The sequence below is a fragment of the Hyaena hyaena genome, unplaced genomic scaffold, assembly GCF_003009895.1.
Source record: "Hyaena hyaena isolate Hyena2069 unplaced genomic scaffold, ASM300989v1 scaffold_156, whole genome shotgun sequence".
Taxonomy (NCBI): Eukaryota; Metazoa; Chordata; class Mammalia; order Carnivora; family Hyaenidae; genus Hyaena; species Hyaena hyaena.
The window spans coordinates 47,125-68,208 of NW_024080788.1; the positions used below are offsets into that span (position 1 = coordinate 47,125).

At 37.0% G+C, this 21,084-nt stretch overlaps 1 protein-coding gene across 3 annotated transcripts in view; it reads right to left on the reverse strand.

Annotated features, from left to right (window-relative positions):
- The window catches only part of LOC120236530 (leucyl and cystinyl aminopeptidase), a 99,152-nt gene that overhangs the window by 16,535 nt on the left and 61,533 nt on the right, over nucleotides 1–21,084 (reverse strand). For all 3 annotated transcript variants that reach the window (XR_005529694.1, XR_005529695.1, XM_039239367.1), the window contains exons 9-17: nucleotides 20,305–20,436; nucleotides 18,310–18,470; nucleotides 17,979–18,067; nucleotides 14,205–14,388; nucleotides 12,953–13,109; nucleotides 5,821–6,005; nucleotides 4,207–4,368; nucleotides 1,540–1,680; nucleotides 817–898 (exon numbers count right to left, since the gene is read on the reverse strand). Coding sequence is in view for 1 of the 3 variants with exons in the window: in XM_039239367.1 (XP_039095298.1) it covers nucleotides 817–898; nucleotides 1,540–1,680; nucleotides 4,207–4,368; nucleotides 5,821–6,005; nucleotides 12,953–13,109; nucleotides 14,205–14,388; nucleotides 17,979–18,067; nucleotides 18,310–18,470; nucleotides 20,305–20,436 (1,293 nt within the window). In the remaining 2 variants the exon portion in view is untranslated. The remainder of the gene's footprint in view (nucleotides 1–816; nucleotides 899–1,539; nucleotides 1,681–4,206; nucleotides 4,369–5,820; nucleotides 6,006–12,952; nucleotides 13,110–14,204; nucleotides 14,389–17,978; nucleotides 18,068–18,309; nucleotides 18,471–20,304; nucleotides 20,437–21,084) is intronic.

Genomic DNA, 21,084 nt, shown 5'->3' on the forward strand with positions numbered 1-21,084 from the left:
ATGAAGTAGTCTAAAGTTAGAATTCATGTCCACTTTTACCCTTGGAATGAAATTCTTTAAAACAATTTTAGGGGCGCCTGGGTGGCTCAGTCGGTTAAGCCTCTGACTTCAGCTCAGGTCATGATCTCACGGTTCACGGGTTCGAGCCCCGCATCGGGCTCTGTGCTGACAGCTCCGAGCCTGGAGCCTGCTTCAGATTCTGTGTGTGTCTCTCTCTCTGCCCCTCCCCCGCTCAAGTTTTGTCTCTCTCTGTCTCAAAAATAAATAAACGTTAAAAAAAATTAAAAAATAAAACAATTTTATTACCACTTAAAAAGAAACTTCACATATGCTGGTTAATTAAAAAAAATTTTGTTGTGGGGTGCCTGGGTAGCTCAATCAGTTAAGTGCCTGGCTGTTGGTTTCGGCTTAGGTCACGATCTCAAGGTTGGTGAGATCGAGCCCTGCTTTGGGCTAGGTGCCGACAATGTGGAGCCTGCTTGGAATTCTCTCTCTCTCCTCTCTCTGCTCCTCCCCTGCTCGTGCACTCGCTCTCTCTCTCAAAATAAACAAATAAACTTTATTAAAAAAACAATTATTTGTATCAGGAAGAGAAGGGAATATTGTTGAGAATGGAATCAAAATTCTTCCCGATCAGAATTTTTCCTCATTGCTGACTATTCGCCCTTTGGAAGTAATTCAATGCAGAATCACTAGCATTGATCAAGGCAGACAGAGGAGGGACAGGAAATGGCATGAGAAGGCACCATGTGACTTAAACTGAGCAGCCTAAGAGAAAAGAGTTACCCAGTCTCCCTAACGTTTTATACAACCAACCTCAGACAAATGTGCCTTTGTTGAAAACAGATGCGTTGACCCGGCAACAATACTTTGTATGGTATAGGACCCCAGATGAAACCTGAAGAAATACAAGAACAAAAAAAAAAAAAAAAAAAGAGGCAGCTGTTGAGAAGTAAAGTTCCTGAATGCAAAGGAAATACTTTACTATAAAATACACAGGTCAAAGGCAAAGTGGAGTCCTACTCCCAAGGTAATGAAGCTCAGTATATCAGGAGTAATCCTACATATACTATCAGTAGGATAAACAGATGGGCAGAAAAAGGCAGGAGTTAGGGATATCTAGATAAATTATTAATCCAACTAATCTATTATTACTTTAAAAGAAATAAAATGCTCCACGTGCCACTGAGGTGGGTATGAGTTCTTAACTGATTCCCTGGCAATGAATAGGTACTTTTCAAAACACATAACTCAACAGCTATTCTCAAACAGTCTGTGGCCATGTGAAGCTAAGTGGCCTAAGTGTCAAACATGGTTGACCTTAATTAGTACCCAAAAGGAGCACCACCATTAATGGCTCACGATACGGAATTACATTTACCAGGGTGAAAATTTCTGGGTGTGTCAGTTCAACTGTCACTGAAGCATTTTTTTCTCTCACAGCAAATCTTAAATCCTGTGTGTCAACACAACACTGGGAACATTTTCAAGTGCAGAACTGGAGAATACTAAAAATCAGTAGTTATCTGAGGAACTTACTTCTGTACAAGCTTATTCCAGTTCTCTTTGACAAAATCCCATGCCAGCAAATGTCCAGGAAAACGTCGGCCAACTGTTCTAATGATAAATGACAGCTTCTGTGTTCGGATGATATCTCCACTGAGGCTATTTTTCATTAACCTGGAGAGAAAAGCAGATTTAGTTTACAAAATAACTATTTACCATGAAGTGATCATTGAACTTAAAATTAGCATTGGTCTCCTAATGAAGGTTCTGAAGCAGTTCAAAGGAGGTAAGTTTTGGGTCCAAGACTGATCAATAGACTGAAAATTTGTCTTTTTTTTTTTTTTCTTAAATAAAGGGAGAGCTCACCAATGAGATAAGGAATTAAATATATTGTCACATAATAATAAATCATTCTTGATGTAGTAAGCTCATTTACGAAATAAATTCAAGTAGAATTTATTATAACTCTGAAGATTGGCTTTTTTTCTGTTAAAAACCTTATTTGGTATAAGTAGATAGGTATATAACTACTCTTTTTTTTAAGTTTATTTTTTGAGAGAGAGAGAGAGAAAGAGATAGAGAGAGCACAAGTGGGGAAGGGGCAGAAAAAGAGTGAGAGAATCCCAGGTAGGCTCCACACTGTCAGTGCAGAGGCTGATGTGGGGACTCAGACTCGTGAACTGTGAGATCATGACTTGAACCAAAATCAAGAGTTGGATGCTTAATCAACTGAGCCACCCAGGCACCTCAAGGAATATTACGACTCTTAGAAAATTGGGCTGTTTGATGTAAAAAGCAAGATACATTTCAGAATATACTCAATATTAATAGCTAACATTTACTGAAACTTTATGTACAATTTTATGTTCTAAATACTTGACACAACAAGGCTTGAAATTGGTAATCATTACATATCTCCATTTTATAGTTTAAGAAACTGAGGTTATATAAAATTGGCATAGTAACACAGCTGATAAATACTAAAGCCTGGTACTTAAATGAATGCAGTTCTCATTTATCATGCTATAATTTCTGCTTAGAGTGGGAAAACACATACCCCCAAGAGAATACAGAATGATTATTTTTTAAATTTTTTAAAATTTATTTATTTATTTCTGAAAGAGAGAGAGAGAGAGAGAGAGAGAGTGAGCAAGGAGGGGAGGGGCAAAGAGAGAGGAAGGCACAGACTCTGAAGCAGGCTCCAGGCTCTGAGCTATCAGCACAGAACCCGACATGGGGCTCGAACTCACAAACTGTGAGATCATGATCTGAGTCAAAGTTGAATGCTTAACTGACTGAGCAACCGAGGCGCCCCTGAAGAACTATGTTTAATAGGAGGAAAAACCCAAATGTCTCTCAAGATGTGTTGGATTAAATAAATTATGATTACAGCCATACTATGGAATACTTTGTAGCCATAAAAACAAATTAAATAAGCTTTATGAACTGACATGACAAATCTCAAAGACTGTCAAAGAACTAAAAAGACTGTTACAGAGCACTGGGTATAGTATAAACCTATGTTTAAATATATAAATACACAGACCAGGACTGACACTGTTAACAGAGAAGAGAGAATAAGAATGTAAGTGAAGTCCAGATGAGAGATATTTTCACATTTTAGTCCATGTTACAGTATCGATCATATTTTTTACTTGTTTGACTGGTTAAAGAACAGGTTTGGTCCTGTCCTCAGACATCTTGAGGGTTAAAATGTGAAAAATATATATAACAGTTAGGTTCATTTGAATAGGTTCCTGTTTAGTTCTCATTGTTTTTGAATAAAATTTATTATCTTCTATTTAAAAATACATACATACATACATACATATTTTATAGTGGTAATTTATTAGTAAAATACTACTATTTTAGAACAAAATAACTAGTTTATAAACAACTTTTCTCTGTTTGCTTGGGTTAGAGGCCGGCTACTACTTTAAAAAAAATGAGTATTTCCAGTGTATCCTATGGAAAGTGGAACTGGGCAGGTGCTGAGAGCATCTCTGGAACACTATTAGGATTTCTCTGAGCAAAGTTATACAAGAGAAGCAATGAGACCCAAGTGCGTCTCCTTTCTTTCCCGCTGATTACTTTCAAGATACCTTCCTATTTCTCTCCATGTTCTTATACAAGCACATCCTGACACTGACTATTCTTCTCCCAGGAAGGCCTACTTATTGTCCTTCTTTCCCCCGTGTGAAATAGCCATCTCTAGCTTTTCATCAGCTGAGTATTAAAAAGGAAAGGTCAGACAAATTCACATGAATGTATAACCCACAAGCTTTTACATGTCACCTCTTACTGGTGTCTGCATTTTCAAAATCATAGCTTGGACAAAGCAATGCCTTGACAAAAAAACAAATATAATAATAAAATAAATAAATAAAAAGAAGCACTAAGTGTGGAATCAAAGACAACATGCCAGGCAGATCAAAATGTTTTTAAGTAGAAGGGAATTGTGATTTCTGGCATCTCCCAATCTCTTTCAGGCAAAGCACTTTCTACCCATCTGTACAGGTCCAACTCCTGAGATAAAGCCCAACACATGCGGGCTCCTCCCCACAACTTCCAAGTCAGGTCTGGCCCACAAGTAAAGGTAGAAAAAGGGTGATCTCAGAGAAAATGAGATCCTCAATACAGAAGCACAATGCTTTTATGCTTTTAGTTTCTATATATCATATTCCTTGGGTGATTTCATACCAGTAAAGTTTCCGTACATCCTCAGAGCTGGCAAGAGCTTCAAGTATTTTATTCTTTTCTGCTTCAGAGCCTATAGAGACATACTTGCTTAATAGGAATGACCAGCCTTTCTCAGTTTTTGCTCCAACCTTGAACACAGTAGTCATGACATCAGTAGGTAGGCTGAAAGAGAGATACATAAATATGAGAAAAATAAGAAAAAAAATCCTGAATACAAAGGCAAGGAATTGACTAGTAGTGCTTTTGGAGTCAGAGCAGATAACAGAAGAGTCTTTAAAACTAATAGTCAAGAAAATATTTAATTCAGTCGGCTGCTACTTTCCTGGCTCTAAGGAACATCAATCCAATTTAATGCAATAATTATTCACTAAGCACCCACAAAGAACCAGGCAGGCAACTGGCTGGACACTGGGGAGGGGAAGAAGAATGAGACCAGAGAAGTTCTCTGCCCTACAGGAACTCAGGGGCTATTGCAATGTATTACCATACAGTGTGATAAGTTCCACGGTGGAAATACAGCAGCGAGTGTGGGAAGAATGGTGAGAAGAGAGAAAGAAACACAGTATTCTGCCTTTATTAAGGCCTCAGAGCTGAAAAGGTTATCCAAATCCCCCACCCCAACTTTCATCTGACGCTTGAATCTATTTCCATAGTACAAAATAAGAACATGGAGAAAACCAGTCATCATCAAAAACATTTTTACTAACTGCTAAGTCCACATGTTATGTTATATTTCTAAATTAAAAGAGTCTTGTTTGACAGCTCACACCTATTTGGATGGGTGCTATCAAAAAACAGAAAAAAGTGTCGGTGAGGGTGTTCAGAAATTGGAACCCTTATGCCCTATTTGTGGGAATGTGAACTGAAGTAACCACTATGGGAAATAATATGGCAGTACTTCAAAAAACTAAAAATAGAACTACCATACGATGTAGCAGTATCACTTCTAGGCATATATCTAAAAGGACCGAGAGTCTTGAAGAGGTGTTTGTATACCTATGTTCATTGCAGCATTATTTGTAAAACCCAAAAGGCAGAAGCAACTCACATATCTATCAATGGATGAACGAATAAACAAAATGTGGTATATACACACAAAGGACTACTCAGCCATAAAAAGGAAGGAAATTCTAACACATGCTACAACATAGATAAAGCTTGAGGACACTATACTAAGTGAAACTAGACAGTCACAAGAAGACATATACTGTACATTTCACATACATAAGGTATTTAGAAGAGAAAATAGAATGGTGGCTGTCAGGGATTGGGGGTTGGAGAAAATGGAGATATGTTTGGGTAAAGAGTTCTACTTTCCAAGATAAAAGGTTCTGGAGATTCACTGCTCAACAATGTGAATATACTTACACTACTAAACTTAAAATATGTTGATAATAAATTGTATATTTTATGTATTTTACTACAATTTGAAAAAAAATTCTTGTTTGACAATACAAGTGCATACAATTCACCTACATTAACACTTAGTTTCATAACATTTATGCCCCAGGATGAAAAGATTCTGGTTTCAGTACGTGATAAGAGTTAAGAAAGAAAGAGTTAAGAGAGTTAAGAAAGAGTAAGAGAGTTCATTGGAGTAGAAGCACAAGTCACCTTTGAGTTCCATTGGATGCCACCCAATCATCAAACAGCTTTGTGGCAACAGTGCTGCAGTTCTCTAGGTCATGGGTGCAGGCAAATTCTAGTAAGACTGACCGAAGCTCTCGAGTAGATGGGGTGCCTTCATCAGTCCAAGTTTGCTGTTGGATTTGACTTTGAAGTAATTTAAATACCCTGGCCTAGAGAGACAAAATGTTAATAATAATTAGGACAACCAGAAAAATCAGAATAGCAGTATCTTTTTTTCCCAACATTTACCCAAGGAGAAAAAAGGAGGGCACAGTTATTCCCCTATAAATATCAACTTGAAGCCCATGTACACATGTCCCATGTACAACTGGGACAAAACCATTCAATATTAAAGTCTATACATAGGCTGCTATAGCCAAAGTGGGGGGGACTCTTACTTATATAACAAAAAAAATGAATGACCTCTATGCGGTAGGGAGACTTTCTTCTGTGTGTACGCAGCTAAAAGATTTTTCCTGCCAAAAAGTATCACCTATAGCCACTGCTAGAAGCAAGTTGAAATGTTCTGACCTCGTGACTTTAGAATCCATGAACCCATAAAGCAATGTGAGAAAAATACACTTCTTTACTGAAAGGTAGATGTCTAAATGTTTCTGAATCTAGTATTAAAGGAATACTTAAAATATCAACTAGCTTGATGATCTAGCAAATCAATCTAAACAAAGAGGCAAGAAAATGAGGCCTGCATGGAAGAAGAGTTGTTTATAGTTATTTCCCCACCACCCTCAACTTTTTAATTAAAAAAAAAACAAAACTCAGATCTATAGTAAAGCAACAAGAATAGTGCAGTGAACACCTGTATGTTAGATTCATTGGTATGTAACACTCTTACACCCCAGGAAATAAGTTCGAGCTCTTCAGAGAGCATTATATTCTTCCAAAGTACCGTTGTTAATACCTAAAATGAATGCTTCTTGGAGAGTTTTAACAGCTGAGGCCATTTTCTCAGCAGACCTTCCCTAAGTCAGTCTCTTGTGGAGCTACGAGAATGAAAAGAAGAATCTGTGCAAGGAGAAGGACTCTACATTTATGATAACACGTCAACTCGCTTTTGTTTGCTTCAAAAGCAATGAAATAGAGAACAGACACCTTGTGGAATGTGTGAGTAACAAAGCCTGTGAGTCATTGAGAGGACATGAAGTGGAAAAATACTTGCCATGCTGACTGATAATCTAAGGAACATAAAAGCAATGCAGGAGATCCTATTGTATACACATGGCTGCATTGGACATGCTGTCTCCCACTGGCCCTTCTCAATGGCATGAGAGCAAACCATCCCAAATGAATAAAGAATACAAGAAAACTAAAAACCACTCCTAACTGTCAAGTAGAAACAGAGGAAGAATCAGAGAGAGAGAAAAAAAGTTACACGCTTGAAATACTATTAAAAAAACTCAGTGGAGAAAAATGTCAATGTTAATGAGAGTTTACTTAAACATCAAGAAACCAGGAAAAAAATGGGACTTTTTTTAATGTTTTATTTATTTCTGAGAGAGACAGAGAGAGAGAGAGAGACAGCGTGAGCAGGGGAGGGTCAGAGAGAAAGAGGGAGATACAGAATCTGAAGCAGCATCCAGGCTCTGAGCTAGCTGTTAGCACAGAGCCCGACGCAGGGCTCAAACCCACGAACTGTGAGATCATGACCTGAGCCGAAGTCGGACGCTTAACCAACTGAGCCACCCAGGTGCCCCAAAATGGGACTTGAAAGCACGGGAAGCAAGAGGACCCTGACTCTAGAAGATGCTAAGGCCAGTTCCTGAGCAATTACTCCACTGGAATTATAGGGTACAATTTTACTGGTTATTTTTGGTACCAAGTAGTTAAGAGAAATTCCCCAAATAGTTTACTTTACATATACTTCAAATGATAAAATAATAGAGCAAAGGATTTTATTTTAGAAATAATTCTGTTTAGAAAATTCTTGCTGTTTTATAATTTTTAATATTAAATCATATTGCAAATGCTTAAACCTAGAATCTGTTTTTCCATGGATCTAAATTATTATTTTTAATTTAAACTCATTAAACAATAGGATCCCATCCTATGATTTCATAAAATGAAAATGGCAAGTAGGGAGAGAACAAACCAGATGGGTCACACAAGCTACAAACACTGGGTATGCAATAAAATGCAAGAACAGTAACACAAAATGATTTTAAAAATAAAACAGGAAAGATGGTGGCACTTATATTATGTATTACATTTGATTTACTGCTTTAATTTTACACTGATATGCCGAGGGAGTTCTTTCTTGGGTCAAGTGAGCTTCTTAAATGTGAAGTGTCAGCTTTTATTGCAGAAGGTTTATCCCACCAATCCCTCCTATGTAAAAGAATGACAGCCTTGTAAGTGATGAAACAGGAATATGGCTGGGATCAGATGTTAACATCAGATGTGAACAATTTGACACAACTCAAAAGTGCCTCCAGACTTTATCCACCACAACACCACAGCATACATTACAAAATGTGATACAGAGGTGTGTGTTATGTAGGTATGCACAGTCTAAATAACAAAATGACCAATATATTTATACAATGCTCTGGTGACAACATAAAAAATTAATTAGACACCAGTCTTAATCACAAATACTATCTGAGGATTGGATCCAAGGACCTGGAAATGGCTGCCATTCTAATCTCCAACTCCAGTGTCAGATTTCATATTTTGAGAGTGTTGATGGTATCAGAATGTCCTAAGAATGGAATAAGAATTTCAGAGACACTTTCTCGCTCTTGATGATCTAAAGCTAATCTGACCTTTAATTAACAATCAAGTGTAAGAGATCTACAGCAGTAAAAGGGCCCATAGGCTCACACATACACACTAAGCCTGCAGTTGCCCTTTAAGCATCAGTCCCTGGACCCCACCCTGAAGTATGTTCTTAATAAACACACGCCTGCTCAGGAAACTGGAAACCATCATCTGGGATGAAGACGCAGAGTTACTCAAGTGTGAGAGTAAGAAAATATTCAAAATGTCTAACTCCTTAGACTGAATTTAACATCTGTGTTCACAGCACAGAGATGGCCTGAGGTAAGTATCAAGTGCTTTCTGACACTAGGCTCCCAAAAGAGTTACTGGAGAGAGGCAGGGGGAAGAATGGCTTCTGCCACAGTGAAATTTAACTAGCTGGGCAGCTTAAAGAATATTCTGCTAACTCTTAAAATATATTCACTACCAAACACTATCCTTCAGTAGTAAAAAAAAAAAAAAAAAAAAAAAAAAAGTTAGTGGTATGTACAAATGTTATTTATTGCTATCTATACTAGGTTGAATAGTGTCCCCACCCCACTTCTAAAATTCAGGTCTGCCTAGAATCTTTGAATGTAAACTTATTTGGGAATAGGTTTTTGCAGATGTAATTGATTTAAGATAAGGTCATACTGAATTATAGTGGGCTCAAATCTAATGACTGGTGCCCTTACAAGGACAGGAAAATTTAGACCCAGAAACAAAGGGAGAATATCATGTAAAGACAGAGGTGGAAATTACAGTGATGCATCTATAAGCTAAGGAGTGCCAAGGGCTGCTGGCAACCACCTGAAGCTAGGAGAGGGGCATGGAAGAGATTCTCCCTCAGAAGGAACCAATCTGCTCTCCCAACACCTCAATTTTGGTCTTTTAGCTTCCAGAACTATGAGAGAATATATTTCTATTGTTTTAAAACAACAGATTTCTACTAACTTATTATGGCAGCCCTAGGCAACTAAATAACTACCCCAAATGGTGTTGATTTGATATGGCACTAATAACCTCCAAAGTAGTTATAAAAACTCAATAATAGAAAAATCTGTACACATTGAAGTACACTGGTGCTGGACCAACTTAGCCATATCAAAACCATGAATCTTTGTGTCTCACTCACGGCATACACAAAAAATCAATTCCAGATGGATCAGAGACTAAATTTGTAAGGTAAAATAATAAAGTCTCCAGAAGAGAACAATGGAGAATATCTTTGGGTTGGCAGATTTCATACACTAAAATTAAGAATTTACGCTAATCAAAAAGCATAATTAAGAGATTGAAAAAGCAAGCCAGAGGGGGAGAAGATACTTGTAAATGTACAAGAGCAACAAAGGACTCATTTCTTGAAAATATAAAGAGCTCTACAAACGAATCAGAAAAAGACAGAAAATCCAACGGAAAAAACATTAGAGACTTGGGCATTTAACAAAAGTGCACCTCCAATGGTCATTAAACAAATCAAAAGGTATTCCATCTTCACTAGTCATCAGGGAAATACAAACTAAAGCCAAAAGTGTAATACCACTATACTTCCATCCAAATGGCTAAAGGGAATAAGAGTTACTATTACTACAAAGTGTTGGCAAGTATATAGAGCCAGAACTTAGCTCAAATTCTCCTGTGTTGCTGATGGAGCACAGCGCTCTAACATTGAACAATGATTTGATAGTATAGTATTAACTACAAATATGTTATGACTCAGCAATTCCACTTCCAGACACATCCCCATAGAAATTCATACAGATATTCACAAGAGATATGTATAAGAATATTCACAGTATTGTGATTCATAATAGCTCCAAACTGCAAACAACTCAGATGTCCAGCTATGGTTGCTGAAGTGGCTAACAAATGGCCAATTTCTTTCATGTACTAACAGTAAAAAGTCAGTGTTGGATTCTAAGTTTGCCTTAAAGAGAGAGCAATATGTTATTTGCATACTTCTTGAAAATTCATACAAACACTGTAAAAAAAAGTCATTAACATTTTGGATATAAAAAAATTTCAAACAGTAGGTTGACAACTTTATTTTCAAGGAACTAGGTGTAGGTCTGTCATTTTAAACACACGTGGTCTACACGTTTTCAAACTGTTTTAATTTAAAATCTCAGCTAAAAAAATGATAGCAGGAAAGAAACAGCCTTGATTTTTCAAACAAAAAGGTATCTTTTGAAAGATGACATTGCTAGAATACAAATTAATTTAAAATACAGCAATATAATACAAATGATGGGCTTCAGAGAGGAACTAATCTAGCTTTGAAGCTCAGCTTTAAAATTTACTTGGTAAGTAACTTTGGAAAAGTTAGGTAGTCTCCTCGTCTATACAATGAGGGTAGAAATATCTATCTGGCAAGGTGCTTGGGTGGTTCAGTCAGTTAAGCGTCCAACTTGGCTCAGGTCATGATCTCGTGGCTCATGACTTTGAGCCCAGGGTCGGGCTCTGTGCTGACAGGAGCCTGGAGCCTGCTTGGGATTTTGTGTCTCCCTCTCTCCCTCTCTGCCCCTCTCTCACTCACACTTTGTCTCTGTCTCTCTCTCTGTCTCTCTCAAAAATAAATAAACATTAAAAAATGAAATCTTGTGTAAGGATTACACAAGATTAATTACATTAAGCACTAAGCATGGTGTGTAGACTATACCAAGCACTGAGATGTATCTGTTTCTGGTTTATTTCACTCATTTGTTTGCTCAATATTTATTGAGTAACACTATGAGCTGAGTTACATTCTGAAGACCCTGTTTTTTATTAAGGATGGTAATAGACAGCCCTATGATATACAAGAATGATAAAAATCCTAACAATTAGAAAAGACCTTAGAAATTATCTAACTTACATATCACAGTTATGCATAGGGATAGGCGTGGCTCTTTTGGGGTCAGCTCAGAGATTTGGGAGGAAGGGCACTTTTCAAGCTCCATATGGAGCCATGCACTGCCTCCCTTCACTGTGATGAGAGAACACCTCATAGGAGATGTGCAGGACAGTAAGAGGCAGAAAGGAGGTTGTTTCTTAAAAAAAGAGAGAGAGAGAGAGAGAGATGTAATCTAACCCCTTCCTCTGACCAGTAAGAACATCAAAACCCTAAAAGAAATTCTCATTTCTGGTCCAATACTTTTTTCCTTTTTCTTCTTTCTTTTCTTTTCTTTTTTTTTTTTTTTTAAGGGAAATGTGTTTTCATTGCATCTCCTTTTACTTTTTAAAAAATGTTTTATTTATTTTTGAGAGAGAGAGAGAGAGACTTCGTGAGCAGGGGAGGGTCACAGAGAGAGGGAGACACAGAATCCAAAGACAGGCTCCAGGCTTTGAGCTGTTAGCACAGAGCCCGACTCAAGGCTCGAACCCACGAACTGTGAGATCATGACCTGAGCTGAAGCCGGATGCTCAACCGACTGAGCCACCCAGGTGCCCCACTTTATTCCTTTTTCTGAGAGATTCCTTTTGTCTGGTCCTTGGCAAAACTGACTGATTCATAAAGCAAACCCTACTGTCAGATGCTGATTCAGAGAGTAAGATGAAACAAAGAATTCATCTCAACTTCCCAAGCTTTTAAAGACTCTGTCAACAGTTTAATACTGAAAGTGCCTAACTAATAACTGTTAAGATCAGGAAACAGGTTTTTAAAAAAATAAAGCAGTCACCACTACTAAGATTTTATTTTATTTTAAAATTTTTAATAGTTTATTGTTATGTTGGTTTCCATACAACATCCAATGCTCATCCCCACAATGCCCTCCTCCATGCCCATCACCCCCTTTCCCTCTCCCCCATACCCAACAGTCCTCAGTTTGTTCTCAACATTCAAGAGTCTCTCATGGTTTGCCTCCCTCCCTCTCCCCCGTTTCCCCCTTCTTCGTCCCCAAAGTCCTCCGTTAAGCTTTAAGTGCTTTGCAGATAAATCTGTCCATGAGCACCATCATCCATAACACAGTAAGGACTCCTAAAGCAGAATGTTCTTCAATACAAACACAACTGTCATTTCATAATAACTAATAGGAAGTCAATGGGGAGCACCACCTTACAAAACGGCCCATCTCAAGCATTTATTATATAGAAATAAACTGGGATTTGAATAGAGAAGTTTCCTTTTCATGTGATCTCATTTTGGCAGAAGTGTCAGAAATCTGTATTTGGATATTCAAACAATACCATATCATGCTAACCCTTTATCAACTCTCCTGGTAAGCAATGACATTTTGATTCAAAGTAAAGATTTTACAACTAGTAGAGTAAAGAAAAGGAAATGTGACTGGCTGCTTTTGCAGCCTAATACTGATGAACAGAACTGTGAATGACAACATTAAAGGCAAGCAACAAAGACAGGTTGGCAATAAGGTAGACTCACCACTACTCTTGAGGCAAGATCCATGTATCCCAGCTTTTCAAGGAGGTTATAGATGAGGCCTGTCTGGAACAGGGCTTCAGTGATGGGGGCGGTATAGGTCTCATTTCTGAGGTAATCAATCAAATCAAAGGCCCTTTGAAGAGACACCTTGCCTAGGCTAAAGGGTAAAAGAACAGAAAAGTCAATATGCTGAGAGAAGCAGATGAAGTCTATGCACATGCTGAGAAACATTAGGAATAGATGGTGAGTCTTGAAGAACTAAAATGTAAGCTTAAATGGCATTCTGTAAAGTTAGACTAAATATTATTATCTTTGATTAAGTTCATGCATGGGACTCAAGGTTAAAGATACATTTCATGAAAAGGATAAACAATAGCTCAGGTTTTATTCCGTAAGTCACCTGTATATTGCTACTGAATCATGAAAAGTATTACAATGTCTTAGATGAGAAAAGATGAAGAGTACTAATTTTACTTATTTATTACATATATTTACCAGGTGAGAGCAAGTGGCATAAAGAGGATTTGAATCAAAAAGAAAATATTTTGTTATTTGTATGGGAATTTGTCACACTTGTTAAGTCAAGGTCCACTGTGAAATTATGGTGAGTGCATTTGAAAAATTAACCATGTAAGAGAAATCATAACAATGATGGCTGAGATGATATATAGTCACTTCATAAAACATGAACCAACATAAGGTCAAGAACAGTCCAGAAGAATACTTCTGAATATTCCATGTGTCTCTAGACCCATTAACAACCTAAGCTGGTACTCTTACTGTTCAGAGGATAGCTACCCACAAGGTCACTGCCATACTTGGTTTTGGGATTCTGTAATGCACAGAGTGGTTGGGAGGCGAGTTGTAACCAAATTAAGAAGGCCCCAAGTCTCAGAGACATCACTCAAACCACTGGGTAAAAACTACTCAAGCTGCTTGAAAAGAATTTTCTCATGAAATAAAGCAAAGCCTGAACTCCTATATCAATATATTCAGCAAACCTGTGTCTTGCTTGTTAATATTGTAATCTTAACTGTTACTGAGCTGTTCAGTATGTTTGTAGCTGATGTTTCTATATAGATTATAACACCAGTGCAGGCAAGGATTATATCTTATACCTTCCCAATCATCCAAAATGAATTATACCTAACAGGTAATACATGCCAGTTCTTTTGAACTGTTTTTCTAAAGTTTTATTTTCCACAATAACACTTCTTTAAAAATAAACAAACCCAAACCAAGCACACTCTACCCTGCAAGTTCAAAGATGTTGTTGATGAGGCTGGCTCGGTCTTTGTCACTCAGGACATAAGGATTTGTTTTCAGCTGTTTGATTAGTGCTTCCCAGTCATCGTCTGCATAGTGTACAACATAATAGCCATTCATGTTTGTATTGACTTTGATCCACTCCACTTCTTCTGTAAGATTGATGACACCTAATATAGACCAAGGAATGAGAGTGAGAGAGAGAGGGAGGGAGGGAGGAGATAACAGGGGAAGAAAAACTATTAAACGATGTTTAGTTTGTTTCAAAGTTAATAGAGGATATTTTTACATTTAATTATTCTATTAAGAAACTAAATGTCTGCCTCCCAGTGCAGTTAATATTGGCAAAGATCACCATTCATTCATTTAACAATTATTTATTTAATGGTAAACAGGATAGATAGGTTCCTTCCCTCAAAAATCTTATAATCTAAGATAGTCAGGCAGGTAGACTATCATATAGATGTTACTGAATAAAGAAAATAGGGTGATATGCACTTTTGGGGCCCCTACCATTACATATATAAATGTTGAGAGAACTGATAGAAATTTATATAGAATGATTTCAATTAATAAGGAGCTATAAAATATAGGACTACAAAAATATATTACTATAAAACCCGACTACAAAATCAATGTAAGAATTTTAAAAATCCTTTAAATTACTGATCAAGAAATGTCATTTAAAGTTGGCAACAAAGACTTCTAAGCATCTTAAGATTTAGTATTTATTAGAATATAAATCCATGAGCTTACCATTTTGTTTAATCCTAATCCCTTAGTGCCCAGAACACTGTTCTTAGCAGGTACTCAAGCAATACTTGGTGAATTACTAAATAAGTGAACAAGATAACTATGTCACGGTAAATGTTTTCAAAACAAATCTAAATAGTGTTTGAAAGATGTTGATAAGCTTTCCTCCCAATTTTATTTTATTTTTAAAATTTTGTTAGAAACCAAGTTGTTAACATATAGCCTAATAATGGTTTCAGGAGCGGTCCTCCCAATTTTTTTAAAAAAATTTTTAAAATGTTTTACTTATTTCTAGGAGAGAGAGAGAGGGAGAGGCAGCGTGAGCAGGAGAGGGTCAGAGAGAGAGGGAGTCACAGACTGAAACAGGCTCCAGGCTCTGAGCTGGCAGTCAGCACAGAGCCCGGCGCGGGGCTCGAACCCACGAACCGCGAGATCATGACCTGAGCGAAAGTCGGACGCTTAACCGACTAAGCCACCCGGGCGCCCCAGCAGGCCTCCCAATTTTAAAGGAAGGCGTACGAGGGGCACCTGGGTGGCTCAGCTGGTGAAGCATCCAACTCTTGATTTCAGCGATTCCAGGGTCATGGGGTTGAGCCTCATGTCAGACTGTGCTGAGCTTAGAGCCTGCTTAAGATTCTCTCTCTGTCCCTATGCCCCTCCTCCCCCTGTAAGCATGGCCTCTCTTAAATAATTAAACAAACAAATAAATAAATAAAGGAGCACTAACTTTAAAAATTATATAAGAGGAGTAGAGATAAGGAAAATAATCTACAGTCAGCCAGTCTGCCAGCAATGGCACTGTGGGGTATATTTCCTGCCAAGACCATTCTTATACACATTTTAATCCATGTAATATTTCATACAGTGGATACATGTGCATTTATTCTTATACTACTTTTTACCTACCAGATTTCAACCCCAGCCATTTTTCCATTGTCTTCATAGGCAATATTCAAATATCTTCATAAAATTCCTTTTAAAAACCAACCACACTTTAACCAATCTCGTATTTGGAAATATTTAAGCTGTCTTAAAAAATTGACTGTCAAAATAACTGTATGATGGATTTTGCACATAAATTGCTTTAGAAACACATTTAAACCCTTTGGTACCTGAAGTCTCAGGTCTATCAACTTCAAAAGCATGAATTATTAAAATGTATCAAATTCTCTTAATATCTTAGTTACTCCAATTCTACTGAAACTACAAAGGATGTTAAGATGGAAAAGACTTGTACTCTGATCATGTCTTAACGTGACATATCAGATAATCAGTCGTGTTCACTAAAAAAATGCCATACTAATTTCTGTTTCATTGCTGATATAGCAGCAGATGGGAAAGATCGATTACATTAATAGGATTTATTTCCTTTTGTAGAGCAGAATGCAGTTCTAAGGAATAATTGTGATGGCAAAGTAGATGCTCCAAGTTGGAGGCATTTTAACAAAATGATGACTAATGAAATTAACTTTATCATTAACTATGGCAAAAATACCGGCATTCTCCAGGTTCCCAAACACAATTTCCTGTAGAGCATTTATCAAGAAAGGGCCTAGGGAAGAAGGGCTATAGGGCTCCAAATCTCCCTTTCCCCAAAAAAGGAGGCAAGAAATGATAAGTATGGCAATTCTTCCACTGGAAGGATGTAGGACAATACTGAAATACAGTGTACTTTGGCTGATAAGCAATTTGCCATGTTATAAACTTAGCCAATTCCAGACGGTAGAGGGGAGGAAGGCAGCTGGGAGTGTACTTAAAATTGTTACTGTCATCTCGATGACAGAATATAAAGCAGTGCAGCCAACAGTATGGAGAGGGGAGTTATCATTTAAAGAATCAACATATTAGTCTCTTTCAGGTCTTCTGAATGATCCAGAATGAAGGACCTTAAAACCACAGGTATCAAAAAATAATAGCTTTGCACACAAGGGAGGTAACTACATCCTGCAGCTCAAAAGTGGATGAGGCTACTCTCATATGTTTTTAATTTATTATAATCATTAACAGATTAAGAGTTCCATTTTCACAGTCCACTGAGTATTAAAAAAGAGTAACTCCAATCTTATATGGCAGAAGCAGATGAAGTAATTTAGTAGTGATTTTAAAAGCCATTTGTCAATGAGTTTTGAAAATCAACTACCGTTTTAAACAGAAACATTAAAGCACAGAAACAAAATACTAGTTTTTACAACAAAGTTGAAAATTTTCCTGTGTAGCTTGCTCCAGAGAATTAGCATGATATGTGCATTCGAACTACATCTCCTCTTGTTCGAAAGCATTCCTTTCTCCAATACCTCTCTATTATCCTTTATTTTATTAGGAAGAAAAAGGCAAGCTCAAAGGATGGCACATGATAAATATCTTAATTATATGCTTTTCCTTATTCTTTTTTTCCAAATGCCTTTCATTCAAAGACAATGACATGTCTCTTCATTTCAGATAAATATTTTTTGGCACAGTGATATCATGAATGTTTCAAGTTAGATTTAGTATAAAGATTTCCTATAGTTAAAGAGTTTAGGTCTGAATAAGAGTGGATGAGGGAGGGGTATAGGGAGGGAAAAGAGGAGAGTAAAAAAGGGAATGGAGAGGAAGACACTATTTTAGTGTAATTTCCTCAATATGTGGCTTGAAAAAATAGCCCCTTTCAGACTTTCTCACGCACAACAGGTGCCCAAGCTCACCCCTAGCAAGTGGACAGTGGAGCATATACTTCAAGAGACTGCTCTACGCACTACTTTTTCTTTGCAACAACAGATACTTATCTAGGATATAAAAACACGGTGTAACCTTTTATACTTTATTTCACATGAATAAGAATGACTAATTTTATGTGAGAGACATGGAATCAGTGTCACTTTACTCATATCTTGTATAGATGACTCATAAAACCAGCTCAGAGAGTATGCACTTTGGAAAGTAAAATCTCCTTCTGTGGTTTGGTCAGATTTTTAAAAAATATATTGTTTTAAATTTCTTCTTAGAAAAGAGTTAATTATAGTCAAACCTGATTTCTTGTCCAATAAAAATACCAATGGATATTTTGAGTAATTTCTTCCCCCAGTGACATAGGATAGTGGAATATGCCAGAGATAGCTGTAAAAAAAAAATATTGGAAGATTATTACTCTGTCCAGTATTTCAGTCAGTTCTCAGTCAGTTACACATAACTTTTTGGGGTCATTTTATGTTTTTTCCTTTTGGCAGGAAGGAGAAATTTTTAAGCTATTTCCAGAAAAAGATAATCTTGTTAGGTTTCTTACGAGATTGTGACTACAAAATACTTTAACCTATGGGTGCAAAAGAGATAGAAAACAGGAAGAGAAAGCAGGAATGCACCTTCCATCTGAAGGCTGAATTTCAGGCTTCGTATTTAAAAAGTATCTTTCTTGTTGTACATGAAGTTCTTTTCCTTTTCTTTGAACAGTCACTAAAGGAAATCCTTTTTGCAGGGTCCAGGTTTTCATCATTTTCTTTACATCTAGTGTTTTGTTTGTGACCTATATAAAAAAATTATTTTTGCTTAAAAACAAAAGTTTTCTCTCTTTGCATACCACATTATATGAAGACTACGTGTAACGTCAACATAAAAACAGAAGTATGAATATGGAGTTAAAATTTTTGTAAATGTTGACATTCACCTTTGGAAGAACTAATTCTGTGCGAGTGCCAGAAAGCAGCAGCAGAGTAAGATATAAACAGGTCGGCTGCCTCGACTTTAAGTTTCTCCAGAGAACAGTGGTGAGCTGTTTTGATAGTCACAGACCCTCTCTCCCAGAAATTGCATCAACTTATCTGCCAAAATCTAGAATCCAGTGTCAGAGGTTCACAGACCCTCTAAAGCCCACCATCCCCTAAAGACATTTTGGAACAACTATGTCTTTAAAGCAGGTGAGGTAACCTTATGATTCAAGTCATTCTTCTAGATTACATGTGGATTTGGATTGCAAGCAACTAAAATCACTACGTACTTCGTTTAGTAACAGTACCACTGCACTATGGAAGGCCTTACCTCAGTCTTCATACACTCATTTGTTTACAGCAAAAAAGGATGGATCAAATCTATCCAAACTCACTGCAGTATTAATATTACTTTTCTCATGGCTCTGATCTATTAATTCTAGATAAGAGACTGAGAAGAAAAAACGCTTTCCCAAAAGCAAGGCACCTTTGAGTCTTCGAAACAGAATGTATTGAAGAAGCCAGAGCATAATTTGATGTAGAGGCTGACAAACCTGAGGATAGTGTTAGGAAAGAGGTTGGGACAGGAAAACACTATGGATGCTGAAGCTGAAATCAGTCAGAAAGTAAGAAATATACTCTAAATGTCGGAGATAATATGGGTATAAAGCAAATAATGTGGCTTTTAGCTGAAATGTTAGCATATGAGAAGAAAACCCCACAGTAATTTGGAAGCAACTCTTAAGTATTAAGGACTAATCCATCTTCTCAAAAAGAGAAAGGAAGGTGTATCTTCTGAGCACCAGGGTTAGCAGCTAGAAAACACAAGGTTTGAGATAAGACAAGGAAGGAGAAAGAGTATATGGAAAAGATTTAGAGTTGGAGTTCTTAATTTCAGGGCTCCTAAAACTTTGAAACTTTGTATGATACTGCGAATATATGTGGTTTTTCCGGGGAATATGTCCAGAATTTTTATCATGGTTTTGAATATGTCTGTTATCTTCCAAAGCATTAAGAACCATTGATCTGTATCAGGGAAACAACAAACTAAAATGCTTGTAAGGACTATGCCATTGGCATACATGCACAATGTAGGATGGGTTCATGCACTGCTCTGAAGCCTTACTCATACCTAATTACACTGCTTGTTAGAACATTTGCAGTCACAACAAAATCCAAACAAGATAATGATCCAAGGGCAATATTCAGCCCATGGCAGCCAGCTTGTGATAGATTCTCTACAAATATAGCCTTGTAGGAAGGAATATGGCCACAAATGATAGGAGGATTTATAGGGCAGAGTGTAGGGAAAAAATTATGAATGGGAGGTAAAGATGCAAAAGCATAAGGAAAGGAAAAAAGATTTTTGGAAAAAATAAAATAATGAATATAATAATATATATTAATTCAGAAAGGACAACTTTCCTACTAAATAGGAAAGAAGTCTAAGGTATAGAAAAAAAATGGTTCTACAAGGCTACACACAATAATTTCAAGACCAGTAATTCCATTTTTTGAACTTTAATTCTGTGTTTTATCCACCTCTTTCTTAAATATCTTTGGTACCATAGCTTATTTATATACTTGATAAAAATATAAATAGAAGAACTCTTTTCTTTCTTAAGAACTAAATAAAATATCCAGGTCACATACCTCATTAAAACTATCCCACAGATCATCACTTTTAATGGATCCATAGCTATGATTATGCAGGTAAAAGAAAACAGCATGTTGAAATACATCCTCACTAAGATAAGTTTTCAGCATCAACAAGAGAGAAGCTCCCTGTTAAAAAAAAAAAAAGTGAGAAGGGGGTGGAAAATAATGGACTACAATAGGTTTATAGAATTGACAATCCAAATTTCAAAATACAATCATACTAAGTATATACTTGCACTATAGAATCTAGTTATAATACACTGTTCTTTAATGTCATGTAATCAGATATGAACTTTGTTCAAATTGTCTTAAAAATTATTTTAAGGGATTTGACAAAAGAATAATGGAGCAGATTCCTATGTGCACTAATTCTACTATGAGCCATTTTATGTGGTCTATCAGTTACTGTTTCAGTGTTATGTTAAAAAGTTAAGTGTTTGTGAATATATCTTTAATAGAAAAACATGCCAAATTTTCTGTGGAATCCCCATCCCTATCCCCAGTGCTTAAAGTGCCAGCTGAATTCATTGGGGCACCTGGGTGGCTTAGTCGGTTAAGCGTCTGACTTTCGCTTGGGTCATGATCTCGCGGTTCGTGGGTTCGAGCCCCATGTCGGGCTCTGGGCTGACTGCCAGCTCAGAGCCTGGAGCCTGTTTCAGAGTCTGTGACTCCCTCTCTCTCTGACCCTCCCCTGCTCACGCTGTCTCTCTCTCTCTCCTAGAAATAAATAAAACATTAAAAAAAAAAGTGCCAGCTGAATTCATGAATTCACTG